The sequence below is a fragment of the Dendrobates tinctorius genome, unplaced genomic scaffold (assembly GCF_039654945.1).
Source record: "Dendrobates tinctorius isolate UK_male_01 unplaced genomic scaffold, ASM3965494v1 ptg000103l, whole genome shotgun sequence".
NCBI classification, from domain to species: Eukaryota; Metazoa; Chordata; class Amphibia; order Anura; family Dendrobatidae; genus Dendrobates; species Dendrobates tinctorius.
Window position 1 is genome coordinate 8,997,444 of NW_027361771.1, and position 14,000 is coordinate 9,011,443.

General features: G+C 49.5%; 1 protein-coding gene across 5 annotated transcripts in view; it reads left to right on the forward strand.

Moving 5' to 3' along the window:
* Nucleotides 1-14,000, forward strand: part of MYCBPAP (MYCBP associated protein) — a 173,315-nt gene that overhangs the window by 14,221 nt on the left and 145,094 nt on the right. For all 5 annotated transcript variants that reach the window (XM_073588047.1, XM_073588049.1, XM_073588050.1 and 2 more), the window contains exons 4-7: nucleotides 1,373-1,479; nucleotides 2,445-2,619; nucleotides 8,909-9,024; nucleotides 9,096-9,246. In XM_073588047.1, the coding sequence (XP_073444148.1) occupies nucleotides 1,373-1,479; nucleotides 2,445-2,619; nucleotides 8,909-9,024; nucleotides 9,096-9,246 (549 nt within the window). The remainder of the gene's footprint in view (nucleotides 1-1,372; nucleotides 1,480-2,444; nucleotides 2,620-8,908; nucleotides 9,025-9,095; nucleotides 9,247-14,000) is intronic.

Consider the following 14,000-nt stretch of genomic DNA (forward strand, 5'->3'; position numbering starts at 1 on the left):
CAGAAAGTCTTCCAAGTCCTGAAGCAGCAAAACAAACCCAGACCATCACATTACCACCACCATATTTTATTGTTGGTATGATGTTCTTTTTCTGAAATGCTGTGTTGCTTCACCACCAGATGTAACGGGACAAACACCTTCCAAAAAGTTCAACTTTTGTCTCATTAGTCCACATAGTATTCTCCCAAAAGTCTTGGGGATCATCAAAATGTTTTCTGGCAAAACTGAGACAATCATTTACGTCTTTATTGCTCAGCAGTGGTTTTCATCTTGGAACTCTGCCATTCAGGCCATTTTTGAGCAGTCTTTCTTCTGGCGAAGTCATGAACACTGGCCTTAACTGAGGAAAGTGACACTTGCATTAATTTGGCTTCAATTAATGTGGTTCTATTTCTTCCTTATCATACATTGTTGTTTTGTCACATTATGTACAGCACTCCTTTATACATATCATGATTTTTTTTTTGTGGTGCTCATACTTTTTTCTCTTGCATTCTTTGGAACTGTGGCTCCGCTCCCATCCACTTGAATAGGAGCTTAGCTGCAGTACAAAAGCCTCAGTCCTCAGTCCAGGATTCTTATCTCTTGGTCAGAGTGGAGCATGGTTACTACAAAGAGTTTCCCTTTCTTTTTATTTCTTTTTAGGACCTGTCCTGTGTAGTGATGAACGAGTATACTCGTTACTAGAGATTTCCTGAGCACGCTCGGGTGTCCTCCGAGTATTTGGCTGTGCTCGGAGATTTAGTTTTGTCGACGCAGCTGCATGATTTGCGGCTTCTGTACAGCCTGAATACATGTGGGTATTTCCTAACAAACAGGCAATCCCCACATGTATTCAGGCTGTCTTGCAGCCGCAAATCATGCAGCTGCGTCGACAAAAACTAAATCTCCGATCAAGCCAAAATACTTGGGGGACACCCGAGCATGCTTGGGAAATCTTGAGTAATGGGTATGCTCACTCATCACTAGTCCTGTGTTACACAATCAACCCATTGAAGTGAAGGGGCACCGTATAATGCCGAATCTGCCCTCTTGTCCTCCAGGAAAAGGAAACACTTGCTGCCTGATTTCCCCAGGAATAAAAGGATTGGGATCCCTGGGGGTCCCAGCACAGGGGCACTTTATAATCTATTGTCACAATAACTTTATATCAAATAAGGATGGGTGCCAAGCATGTGGACCCTCCCCAATCAGTGACTGGAGGTCGTGCTTTAATGTTTGCAGTCTTGACTAGAAATCCTGAGACACTTGTCAGGACACCATTAAATCCATCACCCAGTGACTTAGTATTTGTACATCCATAATTGTACAAGAGAAGTATGATTTGCCAGATCTCCTTTTTATATTAAAATTAACCCATCTTTCCTTACAGGGGTGGAGGTCCCTTTGTGTGACACCCGTGGCTTGCTCCTGCCGCACAACATTTTAGGGACTTTACAGGAGCTGAGTCAAGAAGCCGCTGCAAGAGGAGACGTACAGGCAAGTTTTCTATGGCCATAAATCTAATATGTTCAGATTAAATGCATTACCTCAACAGGCAGAATCTTCCCCAGAATCATCTTCTGTATTGGGGTTCCCTACAAATTGGGTGCCCGGTAGCCCCATTAGCCTGAAATAAGTTAAAAGTGACCAAAGTTCCTTCATTTTTATGATTGACAGGGTTCAGGGAAATAAATTAAAGACATAGCCTTGTAATGTATCATAACCCTATAACATCTTATATAAAATTCCTTATACCATACATCTTTCTAGTGACTGGTGCTCTGATTTCTAAATCAGCCAAGCCATTAAAGTGAAATAATACAATTTTGTCACCCAGATTTTGCAGCCTAAACTGAGAGCAAGCAGCATATTGTACAGACAGAGACCCTGATTCCAGGGATGTGTCACTTACTGGTCTATTTAGTGTAGTTTTGATAAAAATCTCTACATCAGCTGGAGATTATCACTAGAGGACTTGTAAACCTGCTACCATGTAGTCTTCCATATTCATGAGCTCTGTATAACTCCGCCCCCACCACTGATTGGCACAGAGTAGACAAAAAGCTGCCAATAGGTGGTATGGGGCGGGATTATACAGAGCTCAGCATTCAGAGAACTGCCAGATCTGCAACAAAGAAAATAGTGATTTTATAAAAAAAAATCCCTTTAACTTTACACTTGTCTCAGGAGCTCCATCCATTCTAAAGTTAAATGGCGGAATTATCAGCACAGACTTTTGACAGGAAAAAAAAATAAATTTAAAATGTTCATTTGATAGTCAGCTTTAGGCTTGAGAGCTAAGGTTCTCTAAAGTGAGTCTGAAGAGATCGACTCTTCGAAGAGGAATGGCGGAAGCATATATTGAAAACAGAAAACTTTTTTAGGAACCCCAAGTGCTCATATTTTGTTGTGTAGAATATATAAGTAAGTTTGGTTAATGCCTGAATACTCTCCATTATTAGATCGCTCACCTTATACCAGATGACGCACAGCTGGACATTCATGGAACATATGATGGAGAGAAGAAACTCCAGCAGAAGACAGAAGTTTTCACACATCCACAGAAACAGGACAATGCTCTGAATAACTGGCGGTACCACATGAATCTGAGGAAGAGGCAGCTTGAGGCGTTATCCCGTTAGTATCCTCTATATTGTATGTGGTTTTCTAAGGAAAGCTGACCTCTGATTGGTCATTATGGGCCTCGATGCTTGAGACTGTTAATTGTATGCCAGGCACTAAGCTTCATTTTGTGTGGAGCATGTCACCATTTGTTTCCTGGAAGCCAATACAAAACCCTCTATAACACCTTTATACAGGAAGGCCCTCTATGGGATCTTATTATTGCCTACTATGATATGGCTGTGTACATGGGGCCAGAAAATCACAGATTTTAGTCTACAGATTGTATTCCGATAACCCCTCTTCCCTGGCTCCACTTTGTTTAAAAAAAAAAAATCAAATTTTTACCCTTTGCCACAACAGCACCCACTGGAGGTATCGGATCCGCCCCATTTGGAACAGGAAACCCTACAGAAAGATAAAAGGGGGCGGTCCGCCTTTCCTCCTCAGTTTTGTTTCCTGTTCCCTGGGAACCTCAGGATATCCTTCAGGAAGACATACCTGGGCTAAATGCACGCCGCCTGTGCGGTATCCACGAGAACGGCAGTTGTTGTGGTCCAGAGGCAGCGTCGGGGGAGATTCCGTTAGACGGCTCCCCCCTCGTCTGACGGATGGGGGATGATGACCGGGTCCGGGAAGGGCCACCCGGTCTCACCTAGGAGCGCGCCAGGTGGCACCAAGCTCGCAAGGGCCGCCGCTGCAGGAGCGGTAAGTGCGCCAGTGGCGCAAAGAAAAAAAAAAAAAAAAAAGAAGAGCGAGCAGCAGCGGTGGCGGCAGCGTGGTGAGAGGCGCAGGCCGCACACAAGGGCGGCGGCGCGGTAGTCGGCCGGCGCGGATGCTCCAAAGCCCCGGAAGTAATGGGTGAACTTCCGGGGCACGATGGCTGAGAAGCGCGACTGCGCATGCGTGAGTGAACCCGGGGAGGAGGAGCGACTTCCGAAAAAAAAAAAAAAAAAAAAAAAAAAGGAGACAGGAAGAGCTATTTAAACAAGCGCCGCGGGTTAGCGGCAAAGAGCCATGTCATCTCCAGGGGAAGTACACGCTCCGGCAGGAGACTCTGCGGGGGGCAGCTCCTCCAGGGACCGCACTACCAGGACAGACACCGCTCGCAGGAGCGAGATGGGAGAGTCAAGACCCAGGACGGGGTCTCAGCCATCTGATCCGGTAATAAAGGCTTCACTGGGTGAGTGTGCAATATATATACTCTGCTTATTAAGCTGACTTCCTCCCCCCCCCTCCTTTCGCCATGTCTCCCCTCTTCCAGGCAAAGGAAAAAGAGAAATCCAAACATAAAGAATGTGCTTTATGCGCTCAGCCTCTCCCTGTCTCCTACCCCAAAAAGCTCTGTAAGCAATGCACCAGAGAAACTAGACTAGGGTCGGCAGTGTCATCAAAGGACATTCGGGCCATAATTAGGGAGGAGATACAGGCTATCACCCGTGCCAGTACTCCCTCAGAGACTAGGAGCAAAAAACAAGTGACCCTCAGCACAGAGTCAGAGGAAGAACAGGGAATAAACTCTAATTCCTCACTCACATCATCGTCATCATCTTCATCAAACTTTGAGGGACGTTCATGTTTTCCCCTAGATAGTGTGGATAACCTAGTCAAATCCGTGAGGAACACTATGGGGTGTGAGGAGACAAAGGGCGTCCAAACCGCACAAGAAATAATGTTTGTGGGGTTGGCGGAAAAGAAAAGGAGAGCGTTTCCAGTAATAAAGGCAGTTAAGACCCTAATAAAGAGAGAATGGGAAAAACACGATCAAAGAAGTTTTCTCCCATCGGCCTCAAAGAGGAAATATCCATTTAGCGATGACGAGCTATTAAAATGGACCAAAGTTCCAAAGGTTGATGCCGTCGTAGCCTCTACCTCGAAGCAGTCTACTATTCCGGTAGAGGACGCAGGCTTATTGGCGGACCCGCTAGACCATAAAGCGGAGTCATCATTAAAAAGGTCTTGGGAATCTACCACAGGCATTTTTAAGCCAGCAGTAGCCAGTACATGCACCGCCAGGTCTATGCTCGTGTGGTTGGACCAATTAGATCAACAAATCGAGTAGAAGGTGTCTAGGGAAAACCTATGGGCCGCTATTCCATTAATTAGGGGGCGGCGGCCTTCATGGCCAATGCATTGGCAGACACCCTGCGGCTGGCAGCAAGATCGGCTGGTCTTGTAAACAAAGCCAGGAGGGCACTATGGATGAAGAGCTGGAAGGGGGATGCACAATCAAAATCTAAGATTTGCGCAACCCCGTGAGAGGGTGAGTTTCTCTTTGGGAAAGCCCTAGATGACATACTCGCCAAAGCGAAAGAAAGGAAGAAGGCCTTCCCTGATTCTTCTATCCCTTTCTACAGGAGAACCTTTAAAAGGCGGCCGTTTGGGAGAAGGAGACAAGCGGACAGATCAACTAGATGGCCCGCAAAGGAAGAGAAGCAAAAGGGTAGCATGTTTAGAGGTGCAACATTCCGAAAGGAAAATAAATACTGAAAAATCAGTCCCCCCAGTAGGGGGTAGACTAAAGTTTTTTTTCTTCAAAATGGGAACGAATAACTTCAAGTCCATGGATTCTAAGTATAATTAAAGAGGGAATGAAAATAGAATTCCTTCAAATCCCTTACGATTTCTTATCATAACCCGCCTTAACTCTATAGTACAACAAAAGGCCCTCGAAGTAGAAATTCGGAGCCTACTATCTAAGGGGGTTTTCGTGGAAGTCCCAGAGGGACAAGAAGGTAGAGGTTTCTACTATCCTTTATTTTTAATTTCCAAACCAGATGGTACATTTAGGACAATCATAAATTTGAGGAAGCTTAATACGTTTATAAAAAATTATAAGTTTAAAATGGAATCAATCAGATCCACCATAAAACTTCTCTTTCCCAACTGTGTGATGGCAGGGATTGACTTAAAAGATGCTTACTATCATCTTCCTATTCATAATAGATACCAAAGGTACCTAAGGGTCGCGGTAGTATTCGAAGGCAAGATCCGTCATTTTCAATATGCGGCCATGCCTTTTGGCCTCTCTACAGCTCCAAGGATCTTCACCAAAGTGATGGCAGAGGTGATGGCCTATCTTCGTCAGAAAGACACTCTAATCGTGCCTTACCTAGATGACTTCCTAATTATCGGGAACTCGATCACCCAGTGTACCAGACGTGTGGCTGGCGCGGTCTCATCTTTACAGGATCTAGGCTGGATCATCAACTTCCAGAAGTCCAGACTCGTTCCGCATTCCCTTCAGATGTTCTTAGGGTTCCAGTTAGACTCCACAACCCAGAGATGTCTACTCCCTCAGGTAAAGATTACGCTCACAAAAGGAAAGGTGGAGGCAGCCATAAATAGACCACGTATGTCTCTGAGAGGGGCAAAGTCGCTATTGGGGTCGCTCACTTCCTGTGCCCCAGCAGTCCAGTGGGCCCATTATCACATCCGCACACTGCAGCATCAGATCCTCCAAGAGGACAGGCGACATAGTGGTCACCTCGAGAGCAAGATAACCTTATCACAGGATGTCTTGGCTTCTCTAGAATGGTGGCTAGAGGATAACCATCTGTCCACAGGAGTCCCATGGGTTATAGTACCATCTTGTATCCTAACCACCGACGCTAGCCCCCACGGCTGGGGAGCCCATATGGGGAATAGCTTTTGTCAAGGAAGGTGGAATAGAGATGAACTGGGCTACTTGTTTAATTTAAAAGAACTGACGGCGGTATATTATGCTCTACACCATTTTCTTCCACAGCTCCAACAGAGGCATGTCAGAATCTTATCGGACAACACCACTACAGTGGCCTACATAAACAGACAGGGAGGTACTCGATCAGAGACTCTGATGTATTCTGCGGGAAGAATCTTAAACTTAGCCGAAAGTTATTTGTTGTCCCTCTCGGCCCTCCATATCAGGGGAGAGAACAACCAAGAGGCAGACTTCTTAAGCCGACACACACTTCGGCAAGGGGAGTGGTGCCGCAATCGCCAACTCTTCAAGGACATAGTAGCTCTATGGGTCAACCCCAGGTGGACCTCTTTGCCACGAAAGAGAACAGACCGATAAAAGCATTTTCCTCCCTGTCCCCGTCAGATCATCCAGACATACTGGATGCCCTCCAGGCCTCATGGAAATTCAACCTGGCATATGCCTTCCCTCCAATAATCCTCCTACCACAGGTCATTCGGAAGATCAGAGAGGACAAGTCGAGAGTAATTTTGATAGCACCATTCTGGCCCAAGAGACCGTGGTTCTCATGACTACGAACCATGTAGGTGTTAGATCCTTGGGTTCTCCCTTCGATTCCCAACCTACTCTCCTAAGGCCCGTTTTTCCACCCCCAAGTGGACAACTTACACTTGACGGTGTGGAATTTGAAAGGCAGCTACTGAGATCAAGAGGGTTTTCTGAGACACTGATTGCTACGCTCCTACAGAGCAGGAAGCAGTCCACTACCCAGATTTATGCAAGAATATGGAAAAAATTCCTGCAGTTTCATACAGCTCCTCATACCACAGAAATTCCAATAGTTCCTATCTTGCAATTTCTACAGAAAGGGAAGGACTTGGGCCTGGCGGTAAACACGCTAAAAGTCCAAGTGTCCGCATTAGGGGCACTGTTCGGCCACAATATAGCGGGAAATATGTGGATATCACGATTTATTACAGCTTGCGAACGAATAACTCCGGTTCACATACCTGTAATCCCGGCATGGGACTTAAATCTGGTCTTAGACGCCCTTATGGAAGAGCCCTTCGAACCAATAGACACGATATCCCTGAAATGCTTGTCACTCAAGACGACCCTCTTAGTAGCACTAACGTCTGCTAGGAGAGTGAGTGATATCCAAGCTCTATCCATAAATCCACCCTTTTTTCAGATGTACCAGGATAGGTTAATATTAAAACCAGACCCCTCATACCTGCCTAAGGTATCAACAAAATTCCATAGATCTCAAGAAATACTCCTCCCGATCTTCTTTGGAGATCCCACCACTCCGGAGGAGCAGAAATTCCACACCTTGGATGTTAGAAGAACTGTCCTAAAATATATTGAGAGGTCCAGGAGCTGGAGGCAGTGTAGGGCTCTGTTCATATCTCTACAGAGCTGTAAAAAAGGGTACGGAGTCACGAAGAGCACCATATCCCGATAGATCAGGGATGCCATTCGCTTGGCCTACTCCGCGAAAAATGAAGATCCTCCAGAGAATATCAGAGCACATTCAACCAGAGCAGTGGCAGCCTCCTGGGCCAAGAGGGGAGACGTTCCAATCGAAGCCATATGTAAGGCGGCAATTTGTTCAACCCCTTCTACCTTCTATAATCACTATAGTCTTGACCTTTCATCTACTTCGGACCTAAGCTTTGGCAGGACTGTCCTTGGCACGGTGATTCCACCCAGGTGATGCTCTCTGGAATCTCTCCAGTGGGTGCTGTCGTGGAGAAGGGTAAAAAGCCGGATTACTTACCGGTAATGCTCTTTTAATGAGTCCACGACAGCACCCGCTCACTTCCCTCCCTAATAAGATATCAATAGTAAAAGTGTATCTGCTAAGGATGAATAAGTAAAATTTAGAAGTGCAAAGACATTGCCTAACCCTTGGCGGTCCTCCTGGTACTCTGAAGTACAAAACTGAGGAGGAAAGGCGGACCGCCCCCTTTTATCTTTCTGTAGGGTTTCCTTTTCCAAATGGGGCGGATCCTATACCTCCAGTGGGTGCTGTCGTGGACTCATTAAAAGAGCATTACCGGTAAGTAATCCGGCTTTTCTTCACTCATCCTCCCCGGGTCCAATGCTGAAGCTGCTCCCAGGGTCTGTTATATCTGAGCTCAGCGTCTTGTGTTGTCAACTCGGCCAGAGCCGCTGAGCTTACTGATTTTTTGCAGCGCTGTAGTGCTGCAGACAATAGCAAAGATCTGGAGCAGTGGTGACTCAAAGCTGTTTTTTTTTTTTTAACAAACTGAAGCTAGGGGCCAGCGATTTTCTGAATCTCCTTTAATTGGACAATCACTACTGCAACTCTATGTTTGCCCCCAGTAAAATAATAATTCCTATACTCACCTCTGGTCTGGATCTCCTGACATATCAATGTCACACAATCCCCGGAACAGCTAGTGCTGACACCGCTGGAACAGCACCGATACCGCTGGAACAGCGTTGACACTGGATGTGAGTATAAGTCTTATTATTTTACTGGAGACAAGCATAAGAATTCAGAAGGGGTTGTCCGAGTAGTGGACAGTCCCTTTAATATGTGTTTTCTATAATTGCCTCTCTTACTTTTTACATGTTTTTTTTATCCTGGGGCAGGTCATCTTTGCAAACCTAATGAACAACTTCTAATGAATGTTAGTGATGATTTCCGCAGAGTTCAGGAGGAGAGACACCTGATAGACCGCTGTATCCCACCTCTGGAGCATGGAAAGGTGGGTGTAGAGCACAATGAGGAGGGATGAGGGACTTGATTCGGGAAGCTTAATCTTTTTTTTCCATACAGGGCCAGCACATTGGAAGTGAATTCTGGAAGATTCCTGAATTTATTGGAGATGATTTGACAGGCCTGGCAGTAACACTTACTCAGTGCGAGCAGGGTTACCCCTCACCTGTCACTCGCGTAGGAAATCCATGTACCATCAAGCAAGAGACAGGTAAGTTGGACATATTATCTTATGCATGGAGTGCCGTTGTTTTCTGGGCTAAAATATACATTGCTTGTAAGGCCGGCGTCAGCACCTGGATAAGTGTGTCAGGGCCCTGAGCACAGACGCGTTATGGGGGCCCGATGCCTGTGTCAGTGCCGACGCCTGCGAGTGGGCCCTCCAACTTGCTGAGGGCCCCAACACTAGCGATACTCGCCTTTCCCCTCTCCACCGCTGCGATGTCTTTCTCTGTGATGTTCAGGTCAGAGGGTGCAATGACATCAGTACTGTGCTCCCTCTGCCTGAACAGTCACAGTGCTGAGAGCCGGAAAATGCTGACTCTGAGGAGTCTGGAGCAGAGCAGTCGCCAGCGAGGAGAGTTTAGTATTTCTCCTTCGTCTCATTGGGGGACACAGAGACTGTGGGTGTGTGCTTCTGCCGTCTGGAGGCTGACACTAAGTATACAAAAAAAGAGTTAGCTCCTCCTCCGCCGCATACACCCTCGCCCCCAGACCGGGCGTAACTCAGTTTTTTGCTTAGTGTCTATGGAGGCACACGCAGTCTGGATCTCCAGACTAGATTTTTTTTTTTTTTTTTGGTTTCTTTTCTATGAAGATATGACAGGGGCGACGGATCCTATAGAGAGGGTCCGATCTCCCCAAATCATCAACGGGCGACCACGTGTGAGTAACCCTCCACGTGTTTCTCTCCCGCACCGAGGGACACATCTGGGACTTTTCCCCAGACTACCATTTTTCTTTTTTATTTTGTAAAGAGGCGGCAACGCATCCTGATAAGAGGATTCGTTTTCCCCATAACCTCATCGGGCGAGCACGTGTGAGCGACCCTCACGTTGTTCCTCTCCTGCAACGCGATTCATTGAGGCCCCTTCCTCCCCTAGGTTGTGAGTCAAGGGGTTGAGTTGGAGGCGCAGGTGAGCTGAGGGATCGATGTTTCGTCCCCATTCCAGAAGCCTCCCCCTCCCTGCCGGGGATGGAGTTGAGAGCACCCCAAGAGAGCCCCCACGGCGTACCTATGGGTGAGTGGAAGGCCCTGCTCACCTTTGGATAAATGGTAAGGTCCGCCTCTCTCCTGACACCGCAGGTACCCGGTGCTGCCCCCGGCGAGTAGCGTCGCACGCAATTTGTGGCTCTGCCCTTAGAGGGGCTTGCCCGCTCAGTGCGGAGTGCAGCCGGAAGCCCCGCCGGCGGCCGCGGCCCCCGCGGCATGAGGAAGTCCGTGGGTATCGCGCGAGGCTCCGCCCGCCGACTTCCGGTGGTAGCCGGAAGACCCTCCCACTAACTTCCGGTACGGCGCAGCCCAGGGGGTGGAGAGCGGGGGCGCACACAGTACCGGAGCGGAAACTCCAAATCCCCCTCCACCCTCGCATTTCCGCGGTCGTTTCGACAGGAGTGGAACGTGGCCTGTGGGTGAGTGCAACCCCGTTTCGAGAGCCGCACTGGTACTCAGGGAAGGGGTTACCCTCCTCCTCCTTCTGCCCTACCTTCAAGCTTGGGCAGTATGTCTGGCAAAGGGAAAGCTCACTCTTTCCTATACGCTGTTTGCGTTTCCTGTGGGGTCAGACTGCCAAAGGCGCAGGCGGGTAAATTTTGTGAAGCCTGCGAGTCGGAGCGCGCCCAGGAGCCTCCGACTGTTTCAGAGCCCAGAGGTCAGGACCCCCCGGAATGGGCGATATCTTTATCAGATTCTATGTTGTCCCTTAAAAGGGCAATTGAATCCCTTCGAGGCCCGGGCAGGGACAAGGATGGTGGTCTGCCAGCGGAAGACAGCTCGTCCACGTCTCAGGACCCTCTGATCGTTAGAGGCCGCTCCAGTTCCAGACAAGCTCATGGTAAAAGAGCTCGTTCCCCGTCGGCCGGGCCCTCCGGGGCTTCGGCGGCGATTATTAGGGCATCTCGTTCCCCGTCGTTGAGCTCAGGGTGCGATCAGGATGAGGGTGAGGAGGAGGAGGCCTGGAATCTAGAAAGTCTGGGGTACCAAGACTCAGTGGACAGCCTCATTGAGGCAGTCAATCAGACATTAGAGATCGAGGACGATGTGTCCACGGTCTCAGGTCACAAGGTCTCCTTCAAGAAAACCAGGCGACCACATAGAAGCTTTGCCACGCATCCGGAGTTTGAGGATTTAGTCCAAAAACATAGAGAACACCCGGATAAGTGTTTTACAATGCAAAAAGCGCTGCAAGCAAAGTATCCGAGCTCCATAAAGGATGGGTGGAGTCGCCAGTAGTGGACCCACCGGTATCACGTTTAGCATCAAGGTCGCTATTGTCGATACCCAGTGTTTCTTCCATCAAGGACCCAACTGATCGCCTCCTAGAGGGGCTTGCCCGCTCAGTGTATGAGGCAGCAGGGTCGGCTCTGGCTCCCTCCTTTGCGGCAACTTGGGTGGCTAAGGCCATGGTTTCATGGGCGGACACTCTGCATAAGGCCCTCCAAGACAGGGATCTGCCCGCGGAAGTCTTGGAAGTTGCAAATCAGATATCAGGAGCGAGTGAGTATCTCATCAGCGCCTCACTGGACGCGGCCGAGTGTTCGGCTGTGGCAGCAGCAAATGCGATCGCCATTAGGCGAGCATTATGGCTGAGGTTGTGGAAAGCGGATTCTATCTCTAAAAAATCCTTAACCTCATTGCCTTTCCAGGGCAATCGGTTGTTCGGTGAGAAGCTTGATAAGCTTATCTCAGAAGCCACAGGGGGGAGAAGTAGTTTCCTCCCGCAGCAGAGGAGTTGTCCGGCATTCAGGCAAACGCAGAGGCGTTTTCGGCCTTTTTGTAGCCCCTGGGGGGGGACTTCGGCCAGGGCATCCTCCTCCGCAAACAATGGCCAGAGTAGGGAAAGGCAAACCTCTTACAGAGCCAATCCGCTGGGTAGAGGCCGAGGCCGTTTGCCCAGGGCGAGGGGGGCCAGATCCCAAAAGCCTCCGGCAAAATGACTCGAGGCGCTTCGTACCTACGGACGACAGAGTGGGCGGACGCCTACTAGGGTTCAGCCACGTTTGGGTCGCAGTGGCACGCGACGCTTGGGTGGCGGAATTGATATCGTCCGGGTACAAGATAGAGTTTGTCGGACTCCCGCCACAGCGATTCTTCCGTTCCCGACTTTCCGGGACAGAATCGCAGGCGGAAGGGTTGTTACAGGCCATAATGACGCTTCAGCGCAAAGGGGTCATTGTCCCAGTGCCGCAAGGAGAAGAGACGCAGGGTTTTTACTCCAACCTGTTTTCGGTCCCCAAAAAAGACGGGACTGTGAGGCCGGTACTGGATTTAAAGATCCTGAACAGATTCATCAGGGTCAGGCGGTTCCGGATGGAGTCCCTCCGCTCGGTCATTGCAGCCATGGATCCGGGGGAATTCCTGGCCTCGATCGATGTGCAGGATGCATATCTACACATTCCGATATTTCCTCCACACCAGAAGTTCCTGCGTTTCGCGATCGGAGGGCGACATTTTCAATTTGTGGCTCTGCCCTTCGGTTTGGCCACTGCCCCCAGAGTCTTTACGAAGATAATGGCGGTGGTTATGGCCATCCTGCATGCACGGGGCATAATGGTACTACCGTACCTGGACGACCTTTTGGTAAAGGGTCCGTCGTTTCTAGCGTGCCAGAGGAATGTCAGTATCACTCTGGATACCCTGGCCCGTTTAGGCTGGTTGATCAATCGAAACAAGTCGTCCTTGGTTCCAGTCCAGAGAATCGTATTCCTGGGCATGGTTTTCGACACCTCCCGGGGGCTGGTGATCCTCCCTCAGGACAAGGCGCGAAGGATCAAGCAGGGGGTACGGAACCTTCTACAGCCAGGCACCAGATCCATCAGGTACGGCATGAGTGTGTTGGGCAGAATGGTGGCGGCGATGGAGGCAATCCCGTTTGCCCAGTTCTATCTCCGTCCCCTTCAGCATGCGCTCTTGTCAGCATGGGACCGGGGGCTGCTGTCTCTCAATCATCAGTGCAAGTTGCTTCCGCCGGTCCGGCGATCACTCCGATGGTGGACTCGCGACTCGTCTCTGGTCCAGGGGAAACCTTTTCCCCCGGAACAGTGGTTGGTGGTGTCGACCGATGCAAGCCTGCATGGTTGGGGAGCAGTTTTCCAGAGTCACACAGCCCAGGGGCGGTGGTCCATTCGGGAGGTAAATCTCCCGATCAACATTCTGGAGATACGGGCAATACGATTGGCCCTGCAACACTTTCAGCGGTTGCTGAGACACCGGCCGGTGCGCATTCAGTCGGACAATGCTACAGCAGTAGCCTATGTCAACCATCAAGGGGGCACGTGCAGCCAGACAGCCATGCGCGAGGTTGGGCTGGTACTGCGTTGGGCAGAGAAGAACCACGTGGTAATTTCAGCGGTGCACATTCCGGGAGTCGAAAACTGGGCGGCAGATTTTCTCAGCCGACAGGGGGTCACGGCAGGGGAATGGTCCCTGCATCCCGAGGTCTTTCAACAGATCTGCCAACGATGGGGGACACCAGACGTGGACCTTATGGCATCCAGAGAGAACGCCAAAGTACAAAGGTTTGTCGCTCGATCCCTCGACCCGCAGGCAATCGCAGCAGACGCTCTGGTGCTTCCGTGGAGCCAGTTTCGTCTCCCGTACTTGTTTCCCCCGCTGCCGCTGCTTCCAAGAGTCATCAGAAAAATAAGGAGAGAGAAGGTTCCAGCAATTCTGGTGGCCCCAGACTGGCCCCGGCGGGCCTGGTATGCAGATCTGGTTCAACTAGTGGTGGACGTACCTTGGCGTCT